The sequence below is a fragment of the Neovison vison genome, chromosome 2, assembly GCF_020171115.1.
Source record: "Neovison vison isolate M4711 chromosome 2, ASM_NN_V1, whole genome shotgun sequence".
In the NCBI taxonomy this organism is placed as follows: domain Eukaryota; kingdom Metazoa; phylum Chordata; class Mammalia; order Carnivora; family Mustelidae; genus Neogale; species Neogale vison.
In genome coordinates, this window is record NC_058092.1 from 51,442,624 (window position 1) to 51,470,242 (window position 27,619).

The 27,619-nt window shown below is 36.3% G+C and overlaps 1 protein-coding gene across 6 annotated transcripts in view; it reads right to left on the reverse strand.

Annotated features, from left to right (window-relative positions):
• DOCK7 (dedicator of cytokinesis 7) overlaps positions 1–27,619 on the reverse strand; it is a 229,639-nt gene that overhangs the window by 86,125 nt on the left and 115,895 nt on the right. For all 6 annotated transcript variants that reach the window (XM_044238362.1, XM_044238361.1, XM_044238357.1 and 3 more), the window contains exons 16-22: positions 26,214–26,284; positions 22,393–22,531; positions 21,359–21,460; positions 14,204–14,290; positions 8,111–8,342; positions 4,297–4,461; positions 2,463–2,632 (exon numbers count right to left, since the gene is read on the reverse strand). In XM_044238362.1, the coding sequence (XP_044094297.1) occupies positions 2,463–2,632; positions 4,297–4,461; positions 8,111–8,342; positions 14,204–14,290; positions 21,359–21,460; positions 22,393–22,531; positions 26,214–26,284 (966 nt within the window). The remainder of the gene's footprint in view (positions 1–2,462; positions 2,633–4,296; positions 4,462–8,110; positions 8,343–14,203; positions 14,291–21,358; positions 21,461–22,392; positions 22,532–26,213; positions 26,285–27,619) is intronic.

The following is a 27,619-nucleotide window of genomic DNA, read 5'->3' on the forward strand; positions in this document are numbered from 1 at the left end:
TTGTGTGTGCACTCTCTCACTCTCTAAAATAAATACACAATCTTAAAAAAAAAAAAAAAAGATTGGTCATGGAGTTTAAGCTAGCTAAATTGGAAGAAAGAACATTAAGGGACTGAGACACAGTGAAAGGTCATTAGATCAAGTGATGGGACGTCGTAGAAAAGTGCTGGGAGTTGAGGTACTAGAGAGAAAAACTGGAGCTAAAAGAGAACACGATTCATGAAACTGAGATTGTGAGGTTTAACGTTATTAGTAATGACAACATCTAGGGTATGACCAGCAGGGAGTCTGCTTCTCCCTTTCCCTCTGACCCTCCCCCTACTGGTGCTTGCTCACACGTGCGTGCTTTCTCTGTCTTGTTCTCTCTCTCTCTCACACACACACACAGAGTTTCTTGAATTTCCAGACCAATGAAGTCAGAAACTTCAGATTCCTTATGATTTTAACAATGAGATAAAATTATACACACTATTAGTGATTATGACTAAATGGTATTCCAAAATAAAGTAACTATCAAAAATTTTCCAAGAGGAAACACGAAATCCATTTAAACAAAACTTGACTAGAAAGGGGCTATGATAGAGACACATTCTCATCTTATGATAGCTTTCTCAGAAGTTTATGTAATTATATAGATACTACATATCAGCAGAAGTTAATGTCATCATGTCTCATTCTATGAACTACATGAAAAAAGGGAAATAATCATTCAAATATATGTAAACCTTTGTTCTAAAGTTTGATGTTTTCATCTGTCCAATATACCATACAAAGGAAAACTCTAGAATTATGCTAGATGAGACATAATGCAAATCTTATAGAAGAGGCATTTTAAAAGTAGAACCTTGAGGACAATGGTATCTTTTTCATCTCCGTAGCTCTTTTTTTTTTAAATTTTTAAATTTTTTCATAAACATATAATGTATTACTAGCCCCAGGGGCACAGGTCTGTGAATCACCAGGTTTACACACTTCACAGCACTCACCATAGCACATACCCTCCCCAGTGTCCATGTCTGTAGCTCTTTATCAGGAAAATTTCTTATTCACAAGTCAGATTCATTCTACAGAAGAATTATATTTATAGTATACAAATAATGCTAAATACTAGCTCTATTAAAATGAGATACATTCAAGAATGAATACAAGGATTAAAAAAAAAAAAAAACCTGAGTTCTTTTCCTAAAGATGGAAATATATGGGGGGGAAGGGCGCAGGAGCCTTCCCTTTGACAGTTGCTGTGTTACTCAGGTTACTTTGCACAAGCCCACGTATAGGTATTTGCACATCACTCAGGGAGTTCACAAAAAGTGAAAGTCGTTTAACTAGAATAAGGTCTGTATGGATCTGTAAGTTACTAAAATCCATGTTTGTTATTTGAAATAGACTACAAAATATATTTTTGATCTGTGGCAATTACTTTACAAATTACTTGTTACTTTAAAAGAGCAATGCTTAAGTTCATTAGAAGCTTCTGAATGTAAAATTTCTATAGCTATATGAACAGATAGAAGACCCGATGTTTTTGTCAACGTTCAAGTATTTCATGTAACAAACCAAGATTGTTTGAAAAAAAAAAAAAAAAAAGATCTACTATAGTTCAGGCTAAGGGTGAAACACAGAGGCTAGAACATATTTATTAATTCTTCCTTAGATCTTAGTCAACAGACTAAAAGTGCCAAAGAAAAGTTGGCTGTGATTCCGCAGCAACGGTATCTTCCTCCTTTCCAACAGCAAAAAATACATCTGAAATGGTCTTTTATACATTTGTATATAAAACGATTTACTGGCCTAAGTCTTACTGTTTTTTTCCAGCTTGTTTAAATTTGGAGTTATTCTTGAATATTACCTATAAAAAGGTAACAACTATTCCTTAATTTTTTAGGGGGTATTAATAAAGATGCTGTAAATAAAATACAGTGAGATCTTATACTAGCTAGCCTCTCACTTGTTACCTGGAATAATCATTAATCATCATTAAATAAATCATGTTTTTCAAACTCTGGGGCATCTTTATATAGAGTTTTCCACTGAAAGGCAGCTCTATTACCAATCAAGGCTAATCAATGGTCTTGATATTTTTCAGAGAAAAAATGGAGGGTCATATTTTAAATCAATGATGTGATATCCCTTCTACACAGCAGTCAGGTCTCTTGAGTTCTACAGAAAATTAATCATTTTTCACAGGATGGAGTACCATACAGACAAAAGTGCTATATGGATTGGTCATCCTGGACAAATTTCTTAATTTGGCAGATTTCCTTGAGCAGACTGCACAAACCAGTTTGTAACAGCAAGCTAAATTAATAGAAACATGAGGCACTTAGTGCAGACTGATTGAAAGGTACAATGTCTTACCTGTTACTAACTCAAAAACATTTTAAAATTAATAAATTAAAATTGGGCATTTCTCACTTTCCATAAACCAAAAACCAAATGTATAGACGTGATCTTCAGTTTACCTTACTGCCGATGATTGACCGTACTTCATCATCTGGTGACGTGGGAGTCCCAGATATATCTGGATTACTATTACTAAGGCTCCGAGAACGATTTAAATTAAGGCTTGCAGGTCTCACAGCAGATCTAGCCATTGTGGCATAATGCACTGATCCTCCCAAACCCCCAGGACCTAGAGTTGTATATAAAATAGCACATAATTAAACAAAGAAAATTAGTCAGGAAAGGACCTGGAAAAATCTCTGCCACTTTGCAAAATTCCACATAAATAATGAATTATTTCTAAATGAAAAATACTATAAATTAAAAAAACTCAAAACAATGACAGCTACACCAAGATATCCTATTTTACAGCAGTTGACAAAACCACATGGCAATGATAAAGTCACTACCTTGTTGATGTTTCTGATTATATATTAAATGTACAACAAAAAACAAGATAGAAAACACACACATATACATTACTTTCTCTTCAGATATGAGTGGATCTAGGACTCGAAATGCTCTGGCTGATGGCTCTTCCTTTTTCCCACCCCTCCTACTCTGTCCTGATACACGGTCACTGGAAGACAGCCAATTTACTGTCAATATCTCTTGAATGAGACTGTGTTTTGTTTCTGCATCTTCATCAATGACAATATGAACTATACCAAAATGGCATCCTTATGATATACTTATGTATATATTCTCCACACAATTCTAAGAGCCCAAGTTATAAAAGCAAGAATTCCTCTGTTTAAAATCAACTATATTCAACCATCATTCAACATATTCTATGAATATAAAAATACCCAGCAATTGTATCCATAATTTATCCCCATTTTCTTAAAGAAATCCTTCATATTTGCAAATGACACACTCTTGTCAAGTAACTGATTTACACAGTCTTTCAGGTCAGCATGTAAAAAAGATGTTTTGTAAAATCTGTGGAATTCTAATAGTGTACTGAATGAAAGGGTAAAATGGAGGAATATTGTACATATCCACAATATAACTTCAGAGCCTCAAGTATTATAATTTTAAAAAATCGAGAGAAGAAATAACCCAGAATAGGAGTCAATAACTTCTCTTTTTGCAATTAAGAAATAAAATGAGCTAAAACTTAGAGCCAGATTACTATTATGTCTAGTTTTCATATTCAATGTCATATGCAGTTATCATCATTATTAATGTTGCCAACAGCTGGAAAAGAGCACTTACCATTATCATTAGTGATGAATGATGATTCACACAAATGTGTGAGCAGATTGAAAGGTACGCACAACATAATCATTAACTAACAACTAAAGAGTTATTGAAACTGAGACATCCCTCCACCCCACCACCACACTACCACCAATGTCATATAAAACCAAGTAACCACTTTGGGCGCTGATACTCACAAAGGATATATTGTTTCACTGACCATGAAGAGATCAGGACTTTTCTAGAGAATATCCTTTTACATTATTGTAGGTTTCACAAAGTTATCAGGGAACTAAGCCACCCTATTTCATCTTTAATGTCAACATTCCAAATGACAAATATAACATTCTATTTATCTCATCAAAACAAGGAATGATAAAATGCTTCCAGAGACAAAGAACTTATTTTCAAGGCTTCCAAGAATTAATTCAACCAAGCTCTAATTCAAATTAAAGGAATCTATATAAATAATGATGCCTGAAGATGTAAAATAATTATCCAGCACCTAGCATAGGCCATGCTACTCAGCAGGCACTTAATAAACACTTGCTGTTGAATGAATGCATCCCACTGGGACTATGAGATTATTTCAAACTGGCCATGAACATACAGTCTATGCAAGAGAATTTCCAAGTAAAAGGAATAAAATACCTGGTGATGGTGAATTAGGGTAAGTATTTGGTAGGCGAAAAACGTAATAGATGTATGAGGCAAGGAGGCTGTTCCTGCCATGCTGGTCATGATTTCCTTCCAGGTTTTTGTGGAGCCGATTTATAATTGATGCCATGGCTTCAAAAGATGCTTGACCTAGATTAACTTTTAAGAGGGAGGAACACATTTTTGTATTAATTTTTTTAAACTGTAAATTCCAAAGAGATCAAGGTTTTGTCATCTCTGTATGTGTTAAGTATAGTGATTGTGCACAGTAAGTGTATAAAAATGATATTTGAGGTTGTTTTTAATGATATCTTGTATTAATTAGGTGAACCAAATTACTTTTCTACACAAAATTTCAAAATACTTATTTTACTAACTTAACATGAAAACTGTACAGATTTGCTCAGTTAAAAAACAGAACCTCAACCAACAGGTACCTATTATTTTGTAAAACAATACATAGCACATAAAAAAAAAAGACATCTATCTTGTGTATCACCTCTGAAAAGTCACTTCTTGTTTAAGACTCTGAAAACCCAAGTAACATACAATAAGCACGTGTTACTCTTGTTTAAAAAAATATTAACAATGTAACAGATTATTAAAAATATCAACTTAATGGGGCACCTGGGTGGCTCAATGGGTTAAAGGCTCTGCCTTTAGCTCAGGTCATGATCTCAGGGTCCTGGAATCCAGCCCCGTTATCGGGTTCTCTGCTCAGCAGGGAGCCTGCCCAACCCCCCATCTCTGCCTGCCTCTCTGCCTACTTGTGATTTCTGTCAAATAAATAAATAAAATCTTTTAAAAAAATAAAAAATAAAAAAATAGCAACTTAAAATACTAAGAAAAGAGGATAGTGAATAAGCATCATGACTGACACAAGTGAATTGGTAAAGAATTGGGCACCTAGAGGAACAAGCTGAGGTAAGATGGTATGGCATTTTCAATGTCAGGCTAAGGAATACCTACCCAGTCATTCAAGTGAGTATATAATGAGAATTTTGCAAAATTCGGGAAATTCTGGTATCACACTAAATAAATTTATAAAACAAACAGCCATTCCGGGCAATTAAGCCTCAGAGTCTGATTTATTCAATCAAGACACGAAATTATGCACAGAAATAAGGCCAATTAAATTTTCCTAAAAGTGGAATAATCCGATAAAGTGGTCAGGTAGGAAGGGGTGTCTGGGTGGCTCAGTCAGTTCAACATCTGCCTTCAGCTCAGGTCATGATCTCAGCATCCTGGGAGGGAGCCTCCTGATGGGCTCCCTATTCAAGGCTTCTCCTTCTCTCCCTGCCCCTCCCATCACCATCCCCACCCCCCTCATGCTCTGTTTCTCTCAAAGAAATAAAAATCTTAAAAAAAAAAAAAAAAAGTGGTCATGTAGGACGATTAATCTATATATACTGAACTAGAAAAGAAACTAGAGATGCAGAGGCCTAAGTGGGCTGTAGCAATTTTACCTGTGTTCCTGCTTAAATCCCTTTTCCTTTTCCTCATAGTAGCTATTCCAAACCATGAGGTCCACCAATTCTCAAAACTCAGGCCCACTTTAGCCCCTTCTCAGAATATTTTGCTTTTTATCTCCCAGTAGAAATTTATAAAGTATTAAAGTCCTCATCTTTATACTACAAATTTATCCAATCTGAAACCATTTTAATTTCCTTACCAAAGAAAGCAGTGCTCCTCTCCTATATAACAATGATCACTTGACTTTTTTCCTACAGGCTTGCTTCATTAATTAAATCTTTCAGCGCCTCTTATATTTTTCTCCCCTCTCCACTAGTTTCTCAAAGCACATAAACATGCTCAAATGATTCCATTCTTATGCCACAGTCAACCCTGCTTCCTCTTCTAACTGAATTTGTTTAAAAAACAGTGTGTAAATTTTATATTCCTTTCATCATACACTATGCACTACTTGGTACTATGCACTACTTAATTCTCTGTAAATTGGTTTCTACTTTCACTATTTGACTAAAACTCTTATTAATTTCACCACTGGACACTTCTTTAGTAAATAAGACTGAGACTCTAGCGTCATATGCTTGGGTCTGAATCCTGAGGCAAATTTTCAAGCACTGTGTTCATCACTCTACTTACTTGTGAGACAGTGGTAATAATACCTACACAGTTGTGAGCATTTCATACATTACTATGAATAAAGCATATAGCAGTATTGATGGCATATAGTAAGTGCAAATGTCTGTTACTTACTTACATAATCTACAAAAATGAATGGTGCTGAATTTTTTTCTTAAAACCCTCTCCTTGGACTCCTGTGACAATGCGCTATGCAACAACTCCTCAGTATTTCTTAACCCGCCCCTCTTCTCTCATTGTCACCTCCTGTTTTGGCAGGACGTCATAGTTTGTTGTATGAAATTCTGCAAGATTCCTAATTTGTCTTTTTGCCTCCAGATTTTCTCACTTTCAACCCATCTGCCCACTCATCTTTATAAAAGCCAAACTGGGTTACAATATATCCCTAATTAAGACCAGACCCTTCAAAAGCTATTGATTCCTTACAGAATAACAGTCCCAATTCCCGAAAGTGTCATAGAAGACCCCATTTCATCTCTCTCACTGCCAATATCATCATTAATCACCAATCCTTCAATTTATGACTGCTTATAATTCCCCCTAAATTTCTCAGTTCACTTATCTGTCTGTATACCATACACATACTATTTCATCTCCTTGGACTAGTTATTTGCCTGTCAGACTCCTACTCATCTTCAAATGTTTGATTCAAGGATCACCTCTACTAATAAGTCTCCCCTACAGCAGAGAAAGACAATTATCATACCGTTTCACTGATATGTGGAACATATGCAACAGCACGGAGGACCATAGGGGAAGGGAGGGAAAACTGAATGGGAAGAAATCAGAGAGGGAGACAAACCATGAGGGATTCTGGGAACCAAACTGAGGGTTACAGAAGGGAGGGGGTGGGCGGATGGGGTAACTGGGTGATGGGCATTAAAGAGGACATGTGTGATGAGCACTGGGGGTTATACACAACTAATGAATCACTGAACACTACATCAAAAACTAATGATGTACTACATGCAGGCTAACTGAACACAATAAAAATAAATTTTGAAAAACTTTAAAAATTAAAAATATAAAAATATAATAAAATAAAATTCCAAGGAGCTGAACACTCCTCTCCTTTGTTCAACCATTTAACAAAGATTTTTATAATGTGTTTTTCATACAAACTCAACTACTTTGCAGGATGTGGGTGGAAGCTATTAGCAAAAGCAGAGGAACAAATCTTCGAAAGATAGTGGGAAACAGGAATACTTCTAATCCAGAATAACACAGAAGAAAAAGAGAATAAAGATTTTCAGTCAATGAAGAAAAGAAGAGCTATCTTAAATAGAGGATAGCAAATGAGTAAAAATGTAGGCTAGGTAAATCAAACATCATGTAAAAAGCAAAATAATTTATCTGTTTGCCCGTTTTCCAGAATAGTCTGTGAGAGCCTTAAAATCAAGAACTAAGGCTTGGACAGAGCCTATCGGTGTCTGGCACATAGTAAGTGTTTCATCAATAATTGTAAGTGGATAAATCAATTTGTTTCCATAATCTAAGCTCAACTCTATATGGCACATTGGAACATTTTATAAAAACAAACAAAAGGAAGTTACTTTCTGGCATCAGAAATACCCTGCCCTCTGCTTCCCCAAATCAAACACAGTCCTTATAGATAACAAACAGTAAGTGACTCTATTTCTGCAAAAGCTAGAAATACCAAGTTACAAATCTCCTAATTCCCCAAACATTAAGTAAAAATTACCTATCTGGCCAGCAATGACAGGAGGTCTAACAACTAAAAGTATCAGTTTATCAAGCAGAAGATGAAGAAATCGGACCACTGGTTCCAACTGAGATGAATTCAACGCCGAAATACTGCTCTTCAATTCATTTTCTAAGTTATTTTCCATGATTCGCATGTCTCCAATTCGGACTGGGAACATGTGTTCATCCAGAGCATTGACCAGAGCAAAAAATTTGTCAAGATAAGGATCCTGAAACAAAGAATGAACAAAAGCATTAACCAATTACAACTGTTAATTCCTCCAAATTTGGACCAGATAAATATAAAATATATTATATAAAATAGCACATATAAAAATGTTAAAAATTTTATATAATATAAAATAGCTCATGTAAATCAGTAATACAAAAAAGAACATAAATATATACAAACACTGTTTCCAATTAAACACTATACCTATTCTCATTTATTATTGTAAAGTGGCCATTTTGAACACTACTGATTACTCAGAACTCTATTGATACTAATTAAGGATTTTTTTTTCTCCCAGTGTGTGTCCATCTTACTGTTTTAGAACTTAATGATTGTGCAGGTCTGTTAGTACAAGGCCTCTGTCCCTTATCAATTTATTACCACTCAGCTCCATCCAAACCCACCATCTTTGCCACAGCTTGTAATACCGAAGGTGGCTCTCTGAATTGCATTTCATCTTTGTCAGCTGGCCTGTGGTTACAGCTCAACCAGAGGGTACAAGAAACAGCCTTTCTTCTTATTTGTTTTCCCAATGGCAGCTAGCAGATGTGAACGCTGGAGTTCAAAGGTGAGGGATGTGGCAGCAGTGTTCACAGCAGCAATGGTGGCTCCTGTCCGCTAGCAGGTACCCTCCACACCCTAACATGGCAGGCAACGTGTGCCCAAAGCTGCAGTGTCTTCTCTTTGGAGGTCTGATTCTTAGCCTTCCGGATCCTCCTCTAGGTTTCTAAGTTCTTTCCTTATCACTTTCTGCAACTGCTCTCTATTACAACCACAGAATTTTCTTTTACCCCATTTAGTAGTGAATTACCTTTAACCCAGTTAACAATTATTTGTATCTAAACTGACTCCATTCGAATTACTGGCAATTTCCATCTCCTGACTACATTCTGACTGCTACTATTTAACCTCCTCCTACACTAACAGAACCACAGTCTTTTTTTTTTTTTTTTAAAGATTTTATTTATTTATTTGACAGAGAGAGATCACAAGTAGACGGAGAGGCAGGCAGAGAGAGAGAGGAGGAAGCAGGCTCCCCGCTGAGCAGAGAGCCCGATGCGGGACTCGATCCCAGGACCCTGAGATCATGACCTGAGCCGAAGGCAGCGGCCCAACCCACTGAGCCACCCAGGCGCCCCCAGAACCACAGTCTTATTTACAGCAATCATGTGCCCAGTCCCAAGGCAGATGCTTGCTCCCCCAGCCTGCTCTACCCCTACTGATGAGACGTGTACAGTGATGACTGTGTACACAGCACTGTCCATGGAGATGTGAGAAGTCGGCTGGAACTCTGGGAAGACTTTTACTTAGTTAATAGTGAAAATGAACTTTAAGACAATAATGCTGAACAGTTTCATTCACAGTTCTAGTTCTAATACTGTTCTGATTTGATATGTAGGATTTAAATGAATAAAAAAATTATTGATATCCAGGAAATTTTAAAGAGCTACAAGCAAAGTATAAAACATCATAAGAAACATTGTGTTCAGTTGACCCTTTTAAGAAGGCATACATGATGAAACTGTCTTACATAGTGGCAAAAATTTATAAAATCTTGAGTATTACTCATCAGGTCGGTGAATGCCAAAGTGCTACAAGGTAGATACTTCCACTTTATCTTCTCCAACATCCACAGATTCTAAACCATCTCTATAATATATTTTGCCCCAATCCTTCTTTGTCACCTAAAGACAACACCTGTATCCACCTCTACAAAAACAAACTCAGGAGCAAAAGATAAATATACCACCAACTCCAAAAAGAAAACTAGTAATGACAATAGGAATTAAAAAGTCATGAAGAATAATCTATTTTTATACTTAAGAAAATATGATACTATTAAGGGAAAGAATACATTTTAACAGTATAAATGTAACATCAATTTTTTTTTACTTTTACAACTGTACTCTTTATTTTAATGCCACAATTAAAATATTTATTGAAAATATCAACTTCTGTCACCATAGATTAATTTTGCCTACTTTGATATAACAGTTTAATTTTGCTGTTGGCAACCTTCCATGACTCCCTCCTTTCCCTTCCCGGTTTATGTCCCACAGTGCCTACATCCAGCACTCAGGAACTTGGAAGGTCTACGTCTTCTTGCCCACCATAGTACTCCCAGCTCCCATCAGAGTGTGACATGCAATTGCCACATGATCAGAATGCGTTGACCCACTCCCCTCTTGGTGTGTATTTGGTTGTTTCCCAGCGATTAGTCTTGGTGTGGTAGTTGTGAGCCTGGGATTCCAAAACACACCTAGGTTTGAATCCTATCTCTACCACCTCCTGGCTGTGTAGTAGCAGACACAGGGCTCAGCTTTCTCATCTGTGAGATGGGGTTAATGACCGTCCCTACCTCCTAAGATCTAGATAGAAACATCCAAAACATCATGGAGCACTTGCGTGTAAATTTTAAAATGTAATGCCCTCTGTCACCAGTCTTGTGTATAGGACTGATTTGGGACATTTAAGAAGAGACCGCAAGTAAGATGGTAAATACCAACCTAACTACCATCTAGTTTGAGAAACAAAACTACCATAAATTCAGCTGTAGTCCCGGTGGGCTTCGTTTCTCTTACGCTTCCTTTCCTCTCTCTCATGTAACATCAGTCTCATCAAAAGGGTAAAGACTATAGGAAACAGAACATACCCAGTATCAGAAAGGGAAAAACTCCACTGGAGCCAACTCTTTTACTGGGATCTACCTGTATAATGCTAAAATCTATCTACTACTACCTTTTGTTGTTGTTGTTTTAAAAACAGAGGTTTTAAAACAGAGGTTCTTGGTCTTACTTTTCCCTACTTCACTGCAGAAAAGAGTTAACATAGCAAGCTGCTATCATTTGAAAGATCAGCTTACACAACTGATCCTTGGATGGCATCTGGGAACTTGGATTTCAAGAGACTTCCAACCGAGAGGGGACAATTCACCATGCCTAAATTGTTTGTGCAAACAATATGCTTTATGCTGAAAACATGCTTTCCTTCTGGGAATCAAGAATTTTGGTATGTGATAGGCAGAGGGTGCCTATGTTACAACCTATAGTAAAAGTCCTGGGAACTAAGTCTCTAATGAATGAGCTTCCCCTGGCAGACATTTCATACATGCTGCTTCCACTCACCCTATGGGACTCCACTAGGAGAAGATCTTGGAAGCTTGTGCTTTCTTTCTTGTGGACTTGACCTCTTTTCCCTTAGCCAATTCTATTTTATCTTTCACTAAAATAAATCATTGCTGTGAATATGACTACACGCTGGGTCCTGTGAGTTCTGCTAGAAAATCCTTGAACTTGAGCGTGGCCTTGGAAATCCCTGTATACCGCCCCTTCCCTTTTCAAGTTGAATTCCATTTTAAATACCTGCCCCTTCTCACTCTACATTTTCTTCCTGGATAATCACTCACCCGTATAGTTTCAGCTATCACTTTACTCTGCCACCTTCAATGTTAAACTTGAAATTAATTACAACTGCTTTCGGGTATTTTTATCTGAAGTACAGAGGCACTTCAAACCCAACAGGCTCAAAAATAAACTCACTATAGCTCCAGAGTCATCTCCATAATCTCTCTTAGCATGCAACCAAATTTACTTCTCTCATCTTTCCAATTCAGGTTAGAAATTACCAGCTAGGGACGCCTGGGTGGCTCAGTGGGTTAATGCCTCTGCGTTCGGCTCAGGTCATGATCCCAGGGTCCTGGAATCGAGCCCCGCATCGGGCTTTCTGCTCAGCAGGGAGCCTGCTTCCCTTCCTCTCTCTCTCTGCCTCTCTGCCTACCTCTGATCTCTGTCTGTCAAATAAATAAATAAATAAATAAATAAAATCTTAAAAAAAAGAAAGAAAGAAAAGAAAAGAAAAAGAAATTACCAGCTACCTAGACTCTACACTCTATGGCATTCGAGGTCCCTCATAACCTGTTATCAGCCTGGTCTTCTTTTCTCATCTATCACAATTTCCCCATGCACTATAAATTATATTCATACCAGACTGCTTGCCTGTCCTTACACTACTATTCCTTTGCACTTGCTTTTTATCATCTGAATTGCTCACCCTCTCTCTGTATGATAAATATCTACTCATCAATACAACATCTCAGTTCCCAACAGAGCAGACCACTCTCTACTCTTCAAAGGACTTCATACATATGTCTAACACAATACTAACTTCATTTACTGTAATTATTTTTACACTTTCCCCTATTACACTGTAAGGTCTTTGAAGGGAAGTTCCTTTCCTGACAGGTACCAACATCCCTGACTCCATGAAGCTTACAGCCTAAAGGGGAAAGAACCAACAAATAAATGCTTATGTACATACACATACATACACACATATTACACACACACATCACAGAATGAGAGAAAGGAAAAGTGCAAGAGTACAGATTAGAGCTACAGGCAGTAGCAACTACAGGTAAGATGATACAGAGTAATGGGACTGCTACGTTTTTTGGGTTTTTTTTTTTGTTGTTTTTTTTTTAATTTTTTATTATTTTTTTTTTTTAAAGATTTTGTTTATTTGACAGACAGAGATTACAAGTAGACAGAGAGGCAGGCAGAGAGAGAGAGCGGGAAGCAGGCTCCTTGCTGAGCAGAGAGCCCGATGCGGGACTCGATCCCAGGACCCTGAAATCATGACCTGAGCCAAAGGCAGCGGCTTAACCCACTGAGCCACCCAGGCGCCCTGGGACTGCTACGTTTAAGAGTCTCCAGGAGAGGGGCATCTGAGTGGCTCAGTTAGTTAAGCATCTACCTTCAGCTCAGGTCATGATCTCAGGGTCCCGCAATCAAGCCCCACTTCAGGCTCCCTGCTCAGCAGGGAGTCTGCTTCTCCCTTTCCCTCTGTGTGCTCATACACTCTCTCTCTTTCTCTCTCAAATAAATAAACAAAAATTTTTCTAGAAGTCCCCAGGAAAGGCCTGAGGTATGCAGAAGTCTTACTGAAAAGAAGTACATATCAGGAGGGACGTATTCCAGCTAAAGAAAGATTAAATATACAGGCTTTGAGGAGAGCTTGGCATAGTCGAGATAAACAGTAAAGAATATAGAGCAAATAATCCCTACAAACTCTTACCATTTGAAACATCTGAGTCTATGAGGAATAAAAGAGGTTGGATGATGGTTTTTAACTTTTTTTTTTTCAATTTATTTATTTTCAGAAAAACAGTATTCATTATTTTTTCACCACACCCAGTGCTCCATGCAATTCGTGGCCTCTATAATACCCACCACCTGGTACCCCAACCTCCCACCCCCCTGCCACTTCAAACCCCTCAGATTGTTTTTCAGAGTCCATAGTCTCTCATGATTCACCTCCCCTTCCAATTTACCCCAACTCCCTTCTCCTCTCTAACACCCCTTGTCCTCCATGCTATTTGTTATGCTCCACAAATAAGTGAAATCATAAGATAATTGACTGTCTCTGCTTGACTTATTTCACTCAGCATAATCTCTTCCAGTCCCGTCCATGTTCTTACAAAAGTTGGGTACTCATCCTTTCTGATGGAGGCATAATACTACATAGTGTATATGGACCACATCTTCCTTATCCATTCTCTTAATTCTGCAATGTATCAGACACTTATATTAAAAAAAATAAAGTCACTGAATTTTCAAAATGAAGATAGCAACATTTTGAAGAGCAAAAAGTTTGCTTATGGATATTAAAAGGCCTTGGTTAATTCCTTAAAAAGTAACTTCTAGGGTGCCTGGGTGGCTCAGTGGGTTAAAAAGTAACTTCTAAATTTAAACTTTCTGATACATAATCCCATAAGTTACTGCAGATAATGAAACTGATATAAGTACTAGACAAGTATGTTCATTCAAGTGAAAATTGATAATAAAATTAAAACTCACTTACTTGTGTATGGATAGATGAAACAGCAACAACTTCAACATTAAAAACACCTTTGTGATTATCTACCCATTTCATGCCAGGTAGAGGAACCTATAAGATAGTAAATATTAAATATATTAAATGTAATGATCACAGATATTTAAGTTGATTAGAAATTCTGAAAACAAAAAAATTATAATACCTCAATGAGAAAAAAAAATCCTGTGGAAATATATTTTTAAACAGTGTAAATGAATGTAAAGCTTTTATTTCATTATTACAAAGTCACTGTTTTGATTTTTTTTTAAAGAATTTATTTATCTGACAGAGAAAGATCACAAGTAGGCAGAGAGGCAAGAGAGAGAGGAGGAGGAAGCAGGCTCCCTGCTGAGCAGAGAGCCCGATGCGGGACTCGATCCCAGCACCCCGAGATCATGACCCGAGTTGAAGGCAGTGGCTTAACCCACTGAGCCACCCAGGTGCCCACAAAGTCACTGTTTCTTACAAGAGAATTAAAAGGCTCAAGGAGGAAAGAGCAAAAAATATACAGTCAAAATTCTATCTCCCCAAAGACATACCCCTTTATATCACTCCAACTCCTCTGTGCACATGTATTTTTATACACACTCTACCCTTGCTTAGTTTATATAAAACATTCTTTGGAACCTGTTTTTCACATGCTATATTATGAATCTCTCTTCATGTCAATATATTCATATCTACAGTATCATTTTAACCGTTTAAAATATTTTTTCTTATAAAAATGCTTATTTTGTTTAAATAAGGCTATAAAATATTCACAGCAAAGGAAGATAAGGGTTAGAAAATTTTTCTGATATAAATTGGTAGGAATGTAAATTAAATTTAGATCATAAAGTTATCTTTAAAAAGAGTACTCCACTTCTCTCTATTCCTCCTGCTAAATACAGCTGAAAATCCTGAACATGATACACAAAATAAACACTGAAAGATAGAAAGAAGAATGCAAACGACTAGCGACCTCAGGATGTGAGGAAATAAAAAGTAGTGTTTCCTGGGTTTTATTTTTGCCTCACCGATCCTGGATTAGGTGCAAGAGAGGCTGGCAACCCAGAAACACCAAAAGGAGTTGACAAAAACAAGCTCCTAAAGAAGCCTGCTCTCTCTAATCAAAGCCGACAACTGCCCTACTCTGGCCAAACGCAAGGAAACAAGTTGGCAGCCCCACCCCTCCTCCACAGTCTGAGTAGGGAGTGCAGGTGTCCACCCTCCGCTGGCTGTAATGAGGTGCCTGGATTCCCAAACCCACCCCCATTGGTTGGTATCAGAGAAGACAGAAATGGAAACTGGTCCCAGCCCAGTGGTAACAAGTACCCCCACCAACTGTGGTATCAGTGGAAGTCAAGCAGGGAGCAGTACCAAGGTGCCCCTTCCTCCTCACATATAGGGACATGTCAGCAGAGGTCTGGTGGGGAGCCTGAAATCCCACCTCTAACCATTAATAAGCACCCTGAAACCATAGCAGAGTGAGGAATGTGAACCTTTACCTGTTACATGAATGTGATAATAGTGCCTCCCCCTGCTGCTAAAAACCTAAGGCTTAAATTAAGATGAGGTCATAACATAATACCAAAGAGGTCTTCAATAGAATAAAAACTCTTGCATCACACCAAGAACCAGAAAAATCTCAAATGAGAAAAGGCAATCAACAAACACGAAGATGACAGATGCTAAACGGTCATTATTTAAAAAAAATAATAAAACAAACTTCAACAAGCAATTACAAATATCCTTGAAATAAATGACAAAATAAAAGTCTCACGAAAAAAAAAATATTTTAGAGATTTCTTTCCCATGGTTTCATTTTTTTATCACATGTAGAAAAGAAAATCAACTAATAATACAATCCCAGTGTCCTGGGATCACCTAGCATCAGGCAGGCTCTCTGCTCGGTGGGAAGCCTGCTTCTCCCCCTCCTACTCCCCTTGCTTGTTTTCCCTCTCTCCCTGTGTCTCTCTCTGTCAAATAAATAAAATATTAAAAAAAAAAAAGAAAAAAAGAAATGTAATAATAAAAGAAAGATGATGCGTAATTCCAAAACTATTTAAAGCGAGAATAGTATGAGCTCTTTCAACCCCAAACACTTGTTTTCTGCTAAAAAAAAAAAAAAAAAAAATAGAGGGCGCCTGGGTGGCTCAGTGGGTTAAGCCGCTGCCTTCGGCTCAGGTCATGATCTCAGGGTCCTGGGATCGAGGCCCGCATCGGGCTCTCTGCTCAGCAGGGAACCTGCTTCCTCCTCTCTCTCTCTGCCTGCCTCTCTGCCTGCTTGTGATCTCTCTCTGTCAAATAAATAAATAAAATCTTAAAAAAAAAAAAAGATGCTGTATCCCCATTTAAAAAAAAAATAGAAAAAGAAATAGGATACACAAATAAAATGAATACTAACTGCTTTAAATATAGTGGTTCTTAAAGTCTGATAAATGTCATCTGGGCACTTGTTGGAAATGCACATAAACAAGCCCCAACCCAGATGTCCTGCATCAGAGACTCTGGGCGTGAAGTTCAACAGCTGGCCTTACAACTCTCCAGGGGATTCTGATGCAGGCTAAGGTATGAGAACTGCAGTCTTAAAATTCTAACAAGCAGCGTGGCAATAGGAATGCCATAATACTGGCAAACATTTCTTTAGCACTTTTCATGTGCAAAACATGTAGAACACTAAGTGCTCTACAGACTACTATTGTTTAATCACCAATGTACCCTTTCTTATTAGCTTTAATTATTCTCAACTTACAGATGAGAAAATTCAGGCACAGAGAATATTTTAGTTGGCTTGGGCTGCCATAACAAAATAGCATACATTGGGTGGCTTAAACCACAGAAAGTTATTTTCTCACAGTGTGGAGATGAGATGTCCAAAATCAAGGTGCCAACACAGTCAGTTTCTGGTGAGAAATCCTTCCTAGCTTGCAGACGGCCACCTTCTCACTGTGCCCTTACACAGCCAAGACTGAGTGAGAGGGCTCTGATGTCTCTTATTAAAGCACTAATCATGTGGCCCCACCCTCCCGGACCTCATCTAAAACTTATTTGAACCTAATTAATTCCCACAGATCTCATCTTCAAACACTAGGACACTGGGGGTTAGAACATCAGCATATGAATTTGGGGGTTGCAATAGGGGGGGATGAGATGGGGAGACAGAACTCAGTCCCCAGCGGAGAGATTAAGAAACTTAGCTGAGGTTACAACTAATAAATGGTGAGGCCAGGAGTGAAACCCTGAAAATAATGACATACTCAATAAAAACTTTAACAATCCTTACCCTTCAAAAGTCAACCTTGCTAAACTTGATGTATATTTTCTAAACTATTTACTACCCCATTGCTGATGTGTACCTGAGGTGTGAGTTTGGTTGTCACTACATTGTTTTTGTATTTTTATTATAAATGTTCTGTTGGGTGGCACCTGGGTGCCTCACTAGGCGGAGCGTCCTACTTGTGTTTTTGGTGCAGGTCATGATTTCATGGTTGTGAGAATGACCCCTGCATCAGGCTCCACGCTGGGTGCGGAGACTGCTTGAGATTTTCTCTCTCTTCCTCTCAATGAATGAATGAATGTTCTACTGGAATATTGAGGTGGGATACTGAAATCTCATTACTCCTCTTAACTACCGCATCACTGCATGGATGCACCAGAATTTAATTAAGTATTATATTCTTGGTAGATCCATGTAATTTTCATTTTTTGTATTTTGCTAATACCAACAGTTCTATAATTTTTTCCTTTTTTTAGACAGAATATATCTTAAAATATTACAAAATATGTTAAATAACTTGAATTAAAATAAAATAAAATAATTTTTAAATAAAAATAAGGGGCACCCGAGTGGCTCAGACAACTAAGCATCTGCCTTCAGCTCAGGTCATGATCCTGGAGTCCCATATCTAGCCAGCATCGAGCCCCACTCCCTGCTCAGCAGGAAGTTTGCTTCTCCCTCTCCCTCTGCTCCTCCTCCCCACACCCCCACCCACCATCTCACGCCTCCCCTACACGGGGCCCCTGCTCTCTCTTGCTCATTCTCTCTCTCAAATAAATAAAATCTTTAAAAACAATAATAAAAAAAATTACAGTCATACACTGTACACTTAATAGTGTACAATAGTGCTAACAGTTGAATACATCTATGTTGGCATGGCATGGCATGGCATGACTATGCTTGGTACAACCTGGTATGCTCTTTGTAGAACAGAGGACACAGATGTATCAACTGCATTCAACTAATGTAGTTAAAATTAAGTAGCTCCTCAGGATGTCATAGATTTAGCCCATCTCTAACCTAGGTCAGAGAAGTGAAATACCCAGTGAACTCGGGCAAATGAGGTATTAAAAATACTTTTTTAAAAGGTCACTAGGTAATATCCTTCACTGCATGTCACTGGTGGTCCATCACAAAAGGGCACTCAAGCCTTGGAATGGGAGGAACTATGGCTGGATTTGGCAAACGCGTTTGTGTTTCACAGCCCAGAGTCCTTCCTCTCCACACGCCAGTGAAATGCCTGCTTTCCCCTAATGGTGGAATGATACCAGGGAGATGCAGAGAAATGGCCGATGTTTCTGTGAGGAAGAGAACACAACAGATATTCCTCACTCCCAAATGGCTAATCACTTTGAAAAACTTTATATGGTCTCAACAAAATTTTCATTTTTTAGTTTTCACTCGTATCAACAATCCTGTAACTTTTTAAATTCATACAACAAATATTTACTGAGGGCTCTAGACAGTTTTCTAGATAAACATAAGGTCTGGTCTCAGGGAGCTGACCGTTTCTTAAAGAGAAAAATAAGAAAAAAAATAAGATAATTTCAGATAGTGGTAAGTATATTAAGTAATACAATTAGATTAAAAATGATAAAATATATCAACAGTTTGGTAGAGGGAAGTGCTGGAAATTCATGAAGTAAGCAAAGACCTCTTTGAGAAGGTAATATTCAATATAGAAATCAGATAATGAAAGGAATCCAGCCATGTGAATTTCAGGAAGAGGAAAGAAAATTCAAAGGCCTAGAAGTAGGAAGAAGTTTAGAAGAAGCTGTAAGTGCAGAAGAAGGGGCTCAGTGATGCTAGAAGATGATGTTAAAGAGGTGGAAGAGCTCAGATCCTTTGGATATTTGGAGGTCATGGGGAAAAACCTCTATTATATTTTAAGTACAATAAAATGCCAGCAAAATATAGATACACTATGCCATAGTGTATATGATCCTAAAGAAACACTAAGTCTTGGCAATATTATGCTGAATGAAAAAAGCAAGTCCCCAGAGGGTTATATATAGTATAATACCCTGTCCATTAAATTCATAAAATAAGTAAAGTAAAAATGTATTGTTTAGACATACATATACCACAATTAAAAACTAGATGTAAGAGGCTAGCTTCCAAAACAATGTGAATGCAATTAATGTCATGGAACTGGACACTTAAAAATGGCTAAAATAGTAAATTTTTATGTTTGTATATTTTATCACAACTTTTTAAAGCACCTGCCTTTGGCTCAGATCATGATCACGGGATCCTGGGATTGAGCCCCATGTTGGGGGGTGGTGGTGTGAATCAGTGCTCAACAGGGAGTCTGCTTCTCCCTCTCTCTCCGCCCTTGCCTCTGCTCCCTTTCTTCTCTCAAATAAATAAATAAAAATTTTTAAAAATACAAAAGCTTAAGCACTTAATCACATATGAATCATAGTATACATCTATAGTCAAATTTCAAATTACAACTACATTCTTTATATATGAGCATACACAGCACAGAAGCTAAAAGAAAACCATCAGCTTCCCTTTAGAAAGCTGACCTTACATTTGCAAATCAATTAAGAATAAATGTATAACTTCCATAAAATCAGATTTTGTTTTAAAGTTATTTCCTTTGAAATATATAATGTAATCCCTGACAGAATACTAACTGATTTTACTGAGAAGTCCTGGAAAACTGAATGAAAGGTCTGGCAGGGAGTAGAGGGGGGAAGGAGGGGAAGGAAGGAGTCATCTTTCTTTCCTACTGTCTTTATTCATTCCTTTAACAGATACTGACCCCCCCGCCCCCGCTATGAGCCATGCACTATTCTAAGTACTTGCAGAGAGAGCAATGCACAAGAAAAAGTCCCTACCTTCCTGGAATTTCTATTCTGTAGATAATAAACAAGTTACATGAAGTATAAAGTCAATGATAAGTATTATGAGGACAAAGCAAAGGGATAAAAAATGGTGGAGGCTGCACTTGAAACAGAACACTGAGACACGCTCTCTGGAGAGGCAGGATCTGAGAGGCTATTGGATGAAACGAAGAACCTGGCCTGGTGACGGAGCACCAGCAGCAGAGGAAGAGCAAAGGGCCAGACATGGGCTTCCACTCTGCACATCTGAGGAACAGCGGCTAGGGTAGAGGAAGTGACAGGGAAAAGTAAGAAAGGAGGTCGGAGCAGGAGACTTCTGCTACCTCTGTTTCTTAAACATAAAAACAATACAAATTTATTTGTGAATATTTTTTGAGTTCTATTCTAAAAATAAAAGCCACCAGGAGAACACTGCCAAGACATAGTTAAGATTAATGCATACAAAGAGTCACATTCAAATCCTCATGTGACAGTTCTCTCAAACAGCACTTTGGTTTTGAATAGTGGCTCCTGATTCTTGATTGAAATTTCTTCAGTGTTTTTGTTTCTTTCAAGTCACATCCGTTATCAACACAGCTGCTAATGTTTTTTGTATTGTGTGTTTATAGCTACTTCATTTTCACCTACATGATCATCAATTATAAAAATATTCTAAAAAACTGGGTTTGTTTGTACTCCTTCCTGACTTCAGGTGAAATGTTGTCTATTAAAAGAAATACTCATTTATTTAAAGCTTCTCATGTTACAATTTGAAAATTCTCCAAATGTGCCTTTTAAGTTTGTATTTCATATACGATTTTTTTTAAAAATCAATACACATTGATTAAAAGCTTTAAGTATTCCATAGAGTAATTTAAATTCTAAGAGAATTATTTATTATATTTATCTACACTTATTATACTTATCTATATACTTCTAGATAGAATAGTAAGGTCATATTTGAGAAAAACATTAAATGAAATGAATTTTTTTTTAATAAAAAAATTCATTTCATTTAATCTAGAGAGTTTCGCCGTGAGAGATACTGACCTCAGGAGACAGTACAGAATAAGCCTGTGGTGGTTTTTCCAGTGATACTGGTAGGCAAAACTGCCCAGTCTTTAATCGTCCATTCTGAAGCATTGGTATCCACTTTTAATTAAAAAGGAAACAATATTAAGTTAAATATGTTTGTTACAAAAGGAATTACTTGGAAAGTCTGGTTTAAGAACTTGGTATGAGCCAGATTTGTCTCATACCACCAAACACCAAAGATTTAATTAGGTAATAATAACAGATTTCACGATTTCTCTAAAGAAAAGCTTCCCTGACAATATTTTATTAGGGAGGATCCTTAAAACATTATTATTACTAACTAACCATGCAATATTTAAATCTACAGATGGTCCTTATTATCCCAGAAAAGGCTGGAGTAGAAGAAAAAGGCCACAAAGTGAATCCATTTTAAATGGGGGTAATTGTGCCACTGTATACAGGGAAAGGTTTGACTACCTGTGGATGCTGACGACAAAACTAAAAAGCATGAACATAAATTTATTTTGTTACAGTGAGCAAAATTCACTCATAAATTGCAAGAGACAAAAAAAAAAGTCAAAAGTCAAAAAATGTTTTCTCTTTTGGGTAGCAGCATGATTTTTCTGACAAAGTTGTGATAACACAAAGGTTTACCTTTGTAATTCAATCATAATGATTTTCAAAAAATACTCAAGAGTTTTAACTGCTTTTAATCAAAGCCAAAAGAGTTTTAATGGCCAAGGGTCTCTTTTAATCATTTTACACTGAAACCATTCTCTTCTGAAGAACCCTTAAATTATATTTTATACTGTATTGTTGGGTAAACACATAATAATCAGGACCAACACCTAAGTATTCACACATGTTAGCTAATTAATTACATTAGTTAATTAAATTAATGAGAATTTTCTTATCCATGATAACATTTCCTAACCCTTATGGGGAATCAGACAAGGAATACCCAAGTAATATTGAGCACCAACTATATATCAAATACTGTAATTATTTTTAAGATCAAAGAGCTAAATATTAAACAAAAATATACTTACTGTATATCCAACAGGAGTTTCAAGAGGAGTATTTTGTTTTTGTTGGCAACTAACATGATAAAAAGTAAAAAGCAAATGATGGTGGTCAGTTAAAGTAGCAGGGAGTTTAACCTTGATTTCTTCATGAAAATCAGGAGACCTTCATACAAACAAAACAAAACAAAACAAAACAAAACAGATCAATAGTGAGTAATTTGTTCAAAATAAGTAATTATTCCATTGGTATATTTGAGTAATTTTTAAATTAATTTCAGGATTCATGCTTAATTTTTCTTCTAGTATAAAGTATTTTTCTCTATTCCCAAACTTTAAGTAACTAACTCTTATTTCCAGTTGAGGAAGCTGCCTCTGTTTCTGAAATTTCTCAACCCATTTTTATCAATGGGCTGGTTAGTCCTACTATTTTAAAATTCATTATTAATCACCACTGTGATGCCAAGATCTTTATTAGATTGGAAATTATATAAAAGAGAAGACTAGGCAAGACTTTCTATACTCTGATACACATTACATAGAAAAAATAATAAGAGTCTTTTATAAGTAGATATTTTAAAACCATGCCATAAATTTTTTTTACTATTATAGGAGTGCAGCTTTATGTTAAAGATTAATATCTTTTTGTAAAAGAAAAAAACAAGTACCTCTAGACAACTTAGTATCAAGTTGGGCTCTCTATGGAATATTTTGTATCAATTAAAGAAGCAGATATTAACAAAACATAAACTGATGTACTGACAGCTCAGAAAAAAGAAACAAACAGAAAAGAAAAAATTAGGGAACACCTACAAAATGCGTTTGTCGCACAGTTTAGAAGTGCTCCCAGCCACTGTTAAGAATACAACCAGTATCATATTTGATCAAACCAATGGCATTTTCACCTCAATATCCATTGAGAGTGGTCCCTAGGACCATTTTTATAGAAGTATTGCTGCTATTTATGGTATAGACTTAAAAAGGACAGAACTTCAGCATTCCAATCTTCCTTCAGTTAGTATCTCTTAGAATTATATTCAATGAAAATTCATCCAAACCATATGGCTCCAACTAATTAAGAGTGAAGGCTATTCCACAAATTAGGAGCTCTTTTTCCTCTGATGCTACTAAGTCTAATATCGTTCCATTTCAAATAAGCCTCAAAAACACTAACAACTGTAGATCTGATCACAAAAATATTAGGTAGATGAGGTTTTTAATACCTACAAGAAAGATAATTAATGCTAGCCATTTGAGAATTTGATGATTCTGGTAAAGAGAAAATGCTATGCATCTTATTACTGATCTCACTAATCATCACTGAATTATGAGACAGTTGAATTAACTAATAATGTTAGATAGTATTGTCATTTTAATTCTACTAATGCAGAGAATAGCAAAAATAAAGTTATATCCACAAATTGAAATACTTTAAGAAATTACTTCCTTCTTTATCAATATCTTTCCTGGTACTGAATGTTTTAGTTCTTTTTTTTTTTTTTTTCTGAAATCATACTAGGTGGAGGCTTTTATGAAAAATCAAGCATTATGTGTTATTCATCAACAAGTGCTTTTAATTGTTCACCCTTATGCTAAGTACTGTGCTATTTTTGTGGTGGTTTTACAGATAAACATGAAAAAATAATTACCCTCAAAAAATATATAATTTAGTAGAAATAGATCAATAGCAACGCTATAAAGCAGGGGTTGGCAAACTATGGCCCATAGTCCAAATCCAGGCCATAGCCTGGCTTTGTATAGCCCACAAACTAAGAACGATTTTTGTAAGTTGTTAAAAAAAAAAACACAAAAAGAATAACATTTGACTTGAAATATTACACAGAATTCAAATTTCAGTATCCATAAATAAAATTGTATTGGAAGACAGCCATGCCCATTCATTTGCAACTTTACTGATTGTCTATGGCTGTTTTTGCACTATAACAGCAGGGCTGAGTAATTGCAACAGAGACCATATGGCCCACAAGCCCTAAAACAAACCTACTGGGTCCTCTGCAGAAAAAGTTTGCCAACCCCTGCTATAGAGCATATAAGGTTAAGTGCTTCAGGAAGAGAGTTGAACAGATTATTTCAAGTTTTGGATCAGGGAACTGTGTTTAGGAAGACTATATGACATGGGCCTTAGAGAATGAATAGGAGTTCAATCAGTACAGGGGATCGGTATTATAATAGAAAAAGAGATCCAAGAAAGGCCCAGAAACAGAACAGTACAGGATATGTTTGGTAATGAGGCAAAAAGAAAATCATCAAGATGTAAAAGATATTAGAGAAAAGAAGAAGGAAAACAAGGATGTTTTAAATTCTGAGTCAAAGGAACTCGAAAAATTGTGGTACCATTAATAAATAGAGTTGGACAGAGATACAGTCCAGAAGAGAATCAGGGAAAAACATACGGATATTGAGAAGTCAGCAGGGCACCCTAAACATCCCAACAGACCACTAAAAAATATATGTCTGCATCTCACAAAGGTTATGACAGAAAATAAAGAGCTGGGAACAATCCACATAAAGATAAAAGTAGTAGCATTTTCACTGACTGTAACTCTGAGAAATACATAAAAGATTATTAACAGAGAGTAAAGTATAGAAAAAGAAGGTTATGGGTGAAACTTTAGTGTTTTGCATGGAATGTCTATACTCAAAAAAAAAAAAAAAAGAAAGAAAGAAAAATCAGAGTAATTATCAAAAACAAAAAACAAAAACAAAACAAAACCTGTCCACAGAGAAGGGAGGAAACAAAGAGTGACATAAAGTAGGGTGAAAAAGAATAAAGTTTTAAGGAGGGCAAGGAAAAACCATGCTATACAACAACAACGAAGAGAGACCTTTGTTTTGTTTTTCAGGAGACTTAAGCTTTTTTTTACAGTAAGAGATGGAGCCAGGGAAGCAGACAAGAGAAGGGTTAAGTGATGGAGTCACACTCTGAAGAGCAAGAATGAGAGTGGAGGAAAGCAGAGGGAAAAGACACTAAGCCAGGTGTGCGCCCCAACTGCCCTGGAACCAGAAGAAAAGGCAGATCTATGCAGAGATCATCAGAGGTAAAGAGTAGACAAGTGGATTGTTCTCAAGTTGGATGATCTCAATCCACTTACTAAAGTAGGAATGCTAAGAGTAAGGCAAACAGAGAATAAGTAGGAGCTAGAGAAAGGAGGAGAAAGGCTTAAAATACATCCTGCCAAAAGACAGAGTAAAAAAAGCGATGACAAGATTACCAAAGATTGGTGGGGCTGAAAAGAAGATGAAATAAAATAAAATGAATTCCTGGAGCCTAATTATATGGATAAAATGACGTCAATTTGTGATCATCTTGATGGTAGAATTTTGTGATTTTTCTCCAATAGCATTCAATAATCAAAACAAAAAGAAAAGAAAGTAAGCAGAGATGAAAAGTTATCCAAAATTAAAACTTTCTGAAAGAAGTAAATTGGAAAGGTCCTAAGTCAAAGGATTATTGGATTTTGGGAATACTACCAATGTAACTGACTAATGGCTATAAGCTTAGTAAAGAGTTAAGTAAAACTACAAAGTGTCCAGGGGGAAATAACAGGGAAAGTCCAAAGGACCAGAGGCCACATTGATAATCAATAACCATATAATAAAAATGAAAGGGTCAGAGAATTTGATATGAAAGATGTTTTGTGTATAAAGTCTTGTATTTGATGTCTATGGAAAATATGCATCTACAGGTTGAAAATTATAACTCTGATGTCAGCTGTCTTGAATTTGCACATTCAGTGCAGCAAAGCATTTGGTAAACACACTAACGTGAGTGCTAACAATGCCACTGAGAAGTGAGTAACTTTGAAAGAAATATTTGAATTCAGTACCTGTTATGATATACTACGGCTGTATAGGCTTCCTTTGAAAATTCTGAACAGCTAGATTTACCAAAGATTACCTGTAACAAATAACAGCATGTTGAAACTTTGTTGTAATAAATGCTGGATGTTCAAATCTATGTAAGAATTTGTCTGATTTAATAACTACTGGAGAACAATGGGCAAAATCAGCCCAATGAAGAACAATGTGCCTACTGACGCTCATTAATAAATTCAATTGCTTAGTTGTAAATTTCTTTTCAATTCTAGACCCATCTGACATTCAAACATTCGAAAAGTTTCTACCCATTACATTATCTTTTTCTTAAAGAAGGTGAAGAATTCATTTTAAAATCTGGATGTAAAATATCATTTGGAATTTATGTAAGAAATATGGTTTTAGAATGGTAGTATATATCTACTATACAAATTAGTGGCTTCTCCACTAAAACAGTAATCATTCTGTAAATCAAATATAAATTATTTATAAATAATATTTAAAAATCCTATTTTAGGTCAAGCTATGTATCCTTTGCTTCCAGTATTCCTTACAAGCTACTCTATAAAGAAGGAGGAGCACCATTCTCATATTCTTTCTTACATGTTAAAAAAAAAACCACCACAACAAAAAAAAAAATACAATACAACTGGAGAAGGATTAGAGGTAAAATAATTCAGCCTTGTATATCTGCCTCTTGATTTCTAATAGCAATATCATAGTTAATTAGGACAGCTGATTAGAGAAATGGCTTATGATTCCTACGTGAGACAGTAAGGCTTGCAATGTTATCTAGCCGTAAGTTAAACTCTTACGTTTGGCCAGCCATCACTACATATGCAGAAATAAGTACATGGACATGTTATCACACTTCCATCAACACAGCGGGTAAAAGAACTCAAACTTTATATCTTAAACAAAGGGATTAATTAGTACCATCTGTAAATAAAAAGAACATATTAACAGATATTTGTGTTTCTTTTTCTAACAGTTCCAGCAGGTCCTTTTATTTTAAGGGTGTGTAAAGGTACAATAATTATGACTGTCCTAAATAAGTCTACTTTCATCAATTTGCTAAGAATACATTACCAGATTTTTATAAAATGTTGTTCCAATGCCAAAACTTGAAGTTTATGATTTTATCATATCAATGTTATACGATCAAGAAATTATCTTAGGATCCATTTGAGTAGTCCTTATTTTTTAAAAAATTAAGCCAAGACAACGTGTCTATGTTTCTATACTTTCAACCAGCCACTAGGATAAACATAAAAGCATTATATTTTCATACGACTAATAATACACAAGCAAAAGAATTGCAGTACCTTTTTTCCTCCTGAGAAGTTATCATTTTTCACAAAGTATCTCATTTAGTTTCATAACACAAATGATTAAAAAGTAGAAAGTGTTCCCTTTT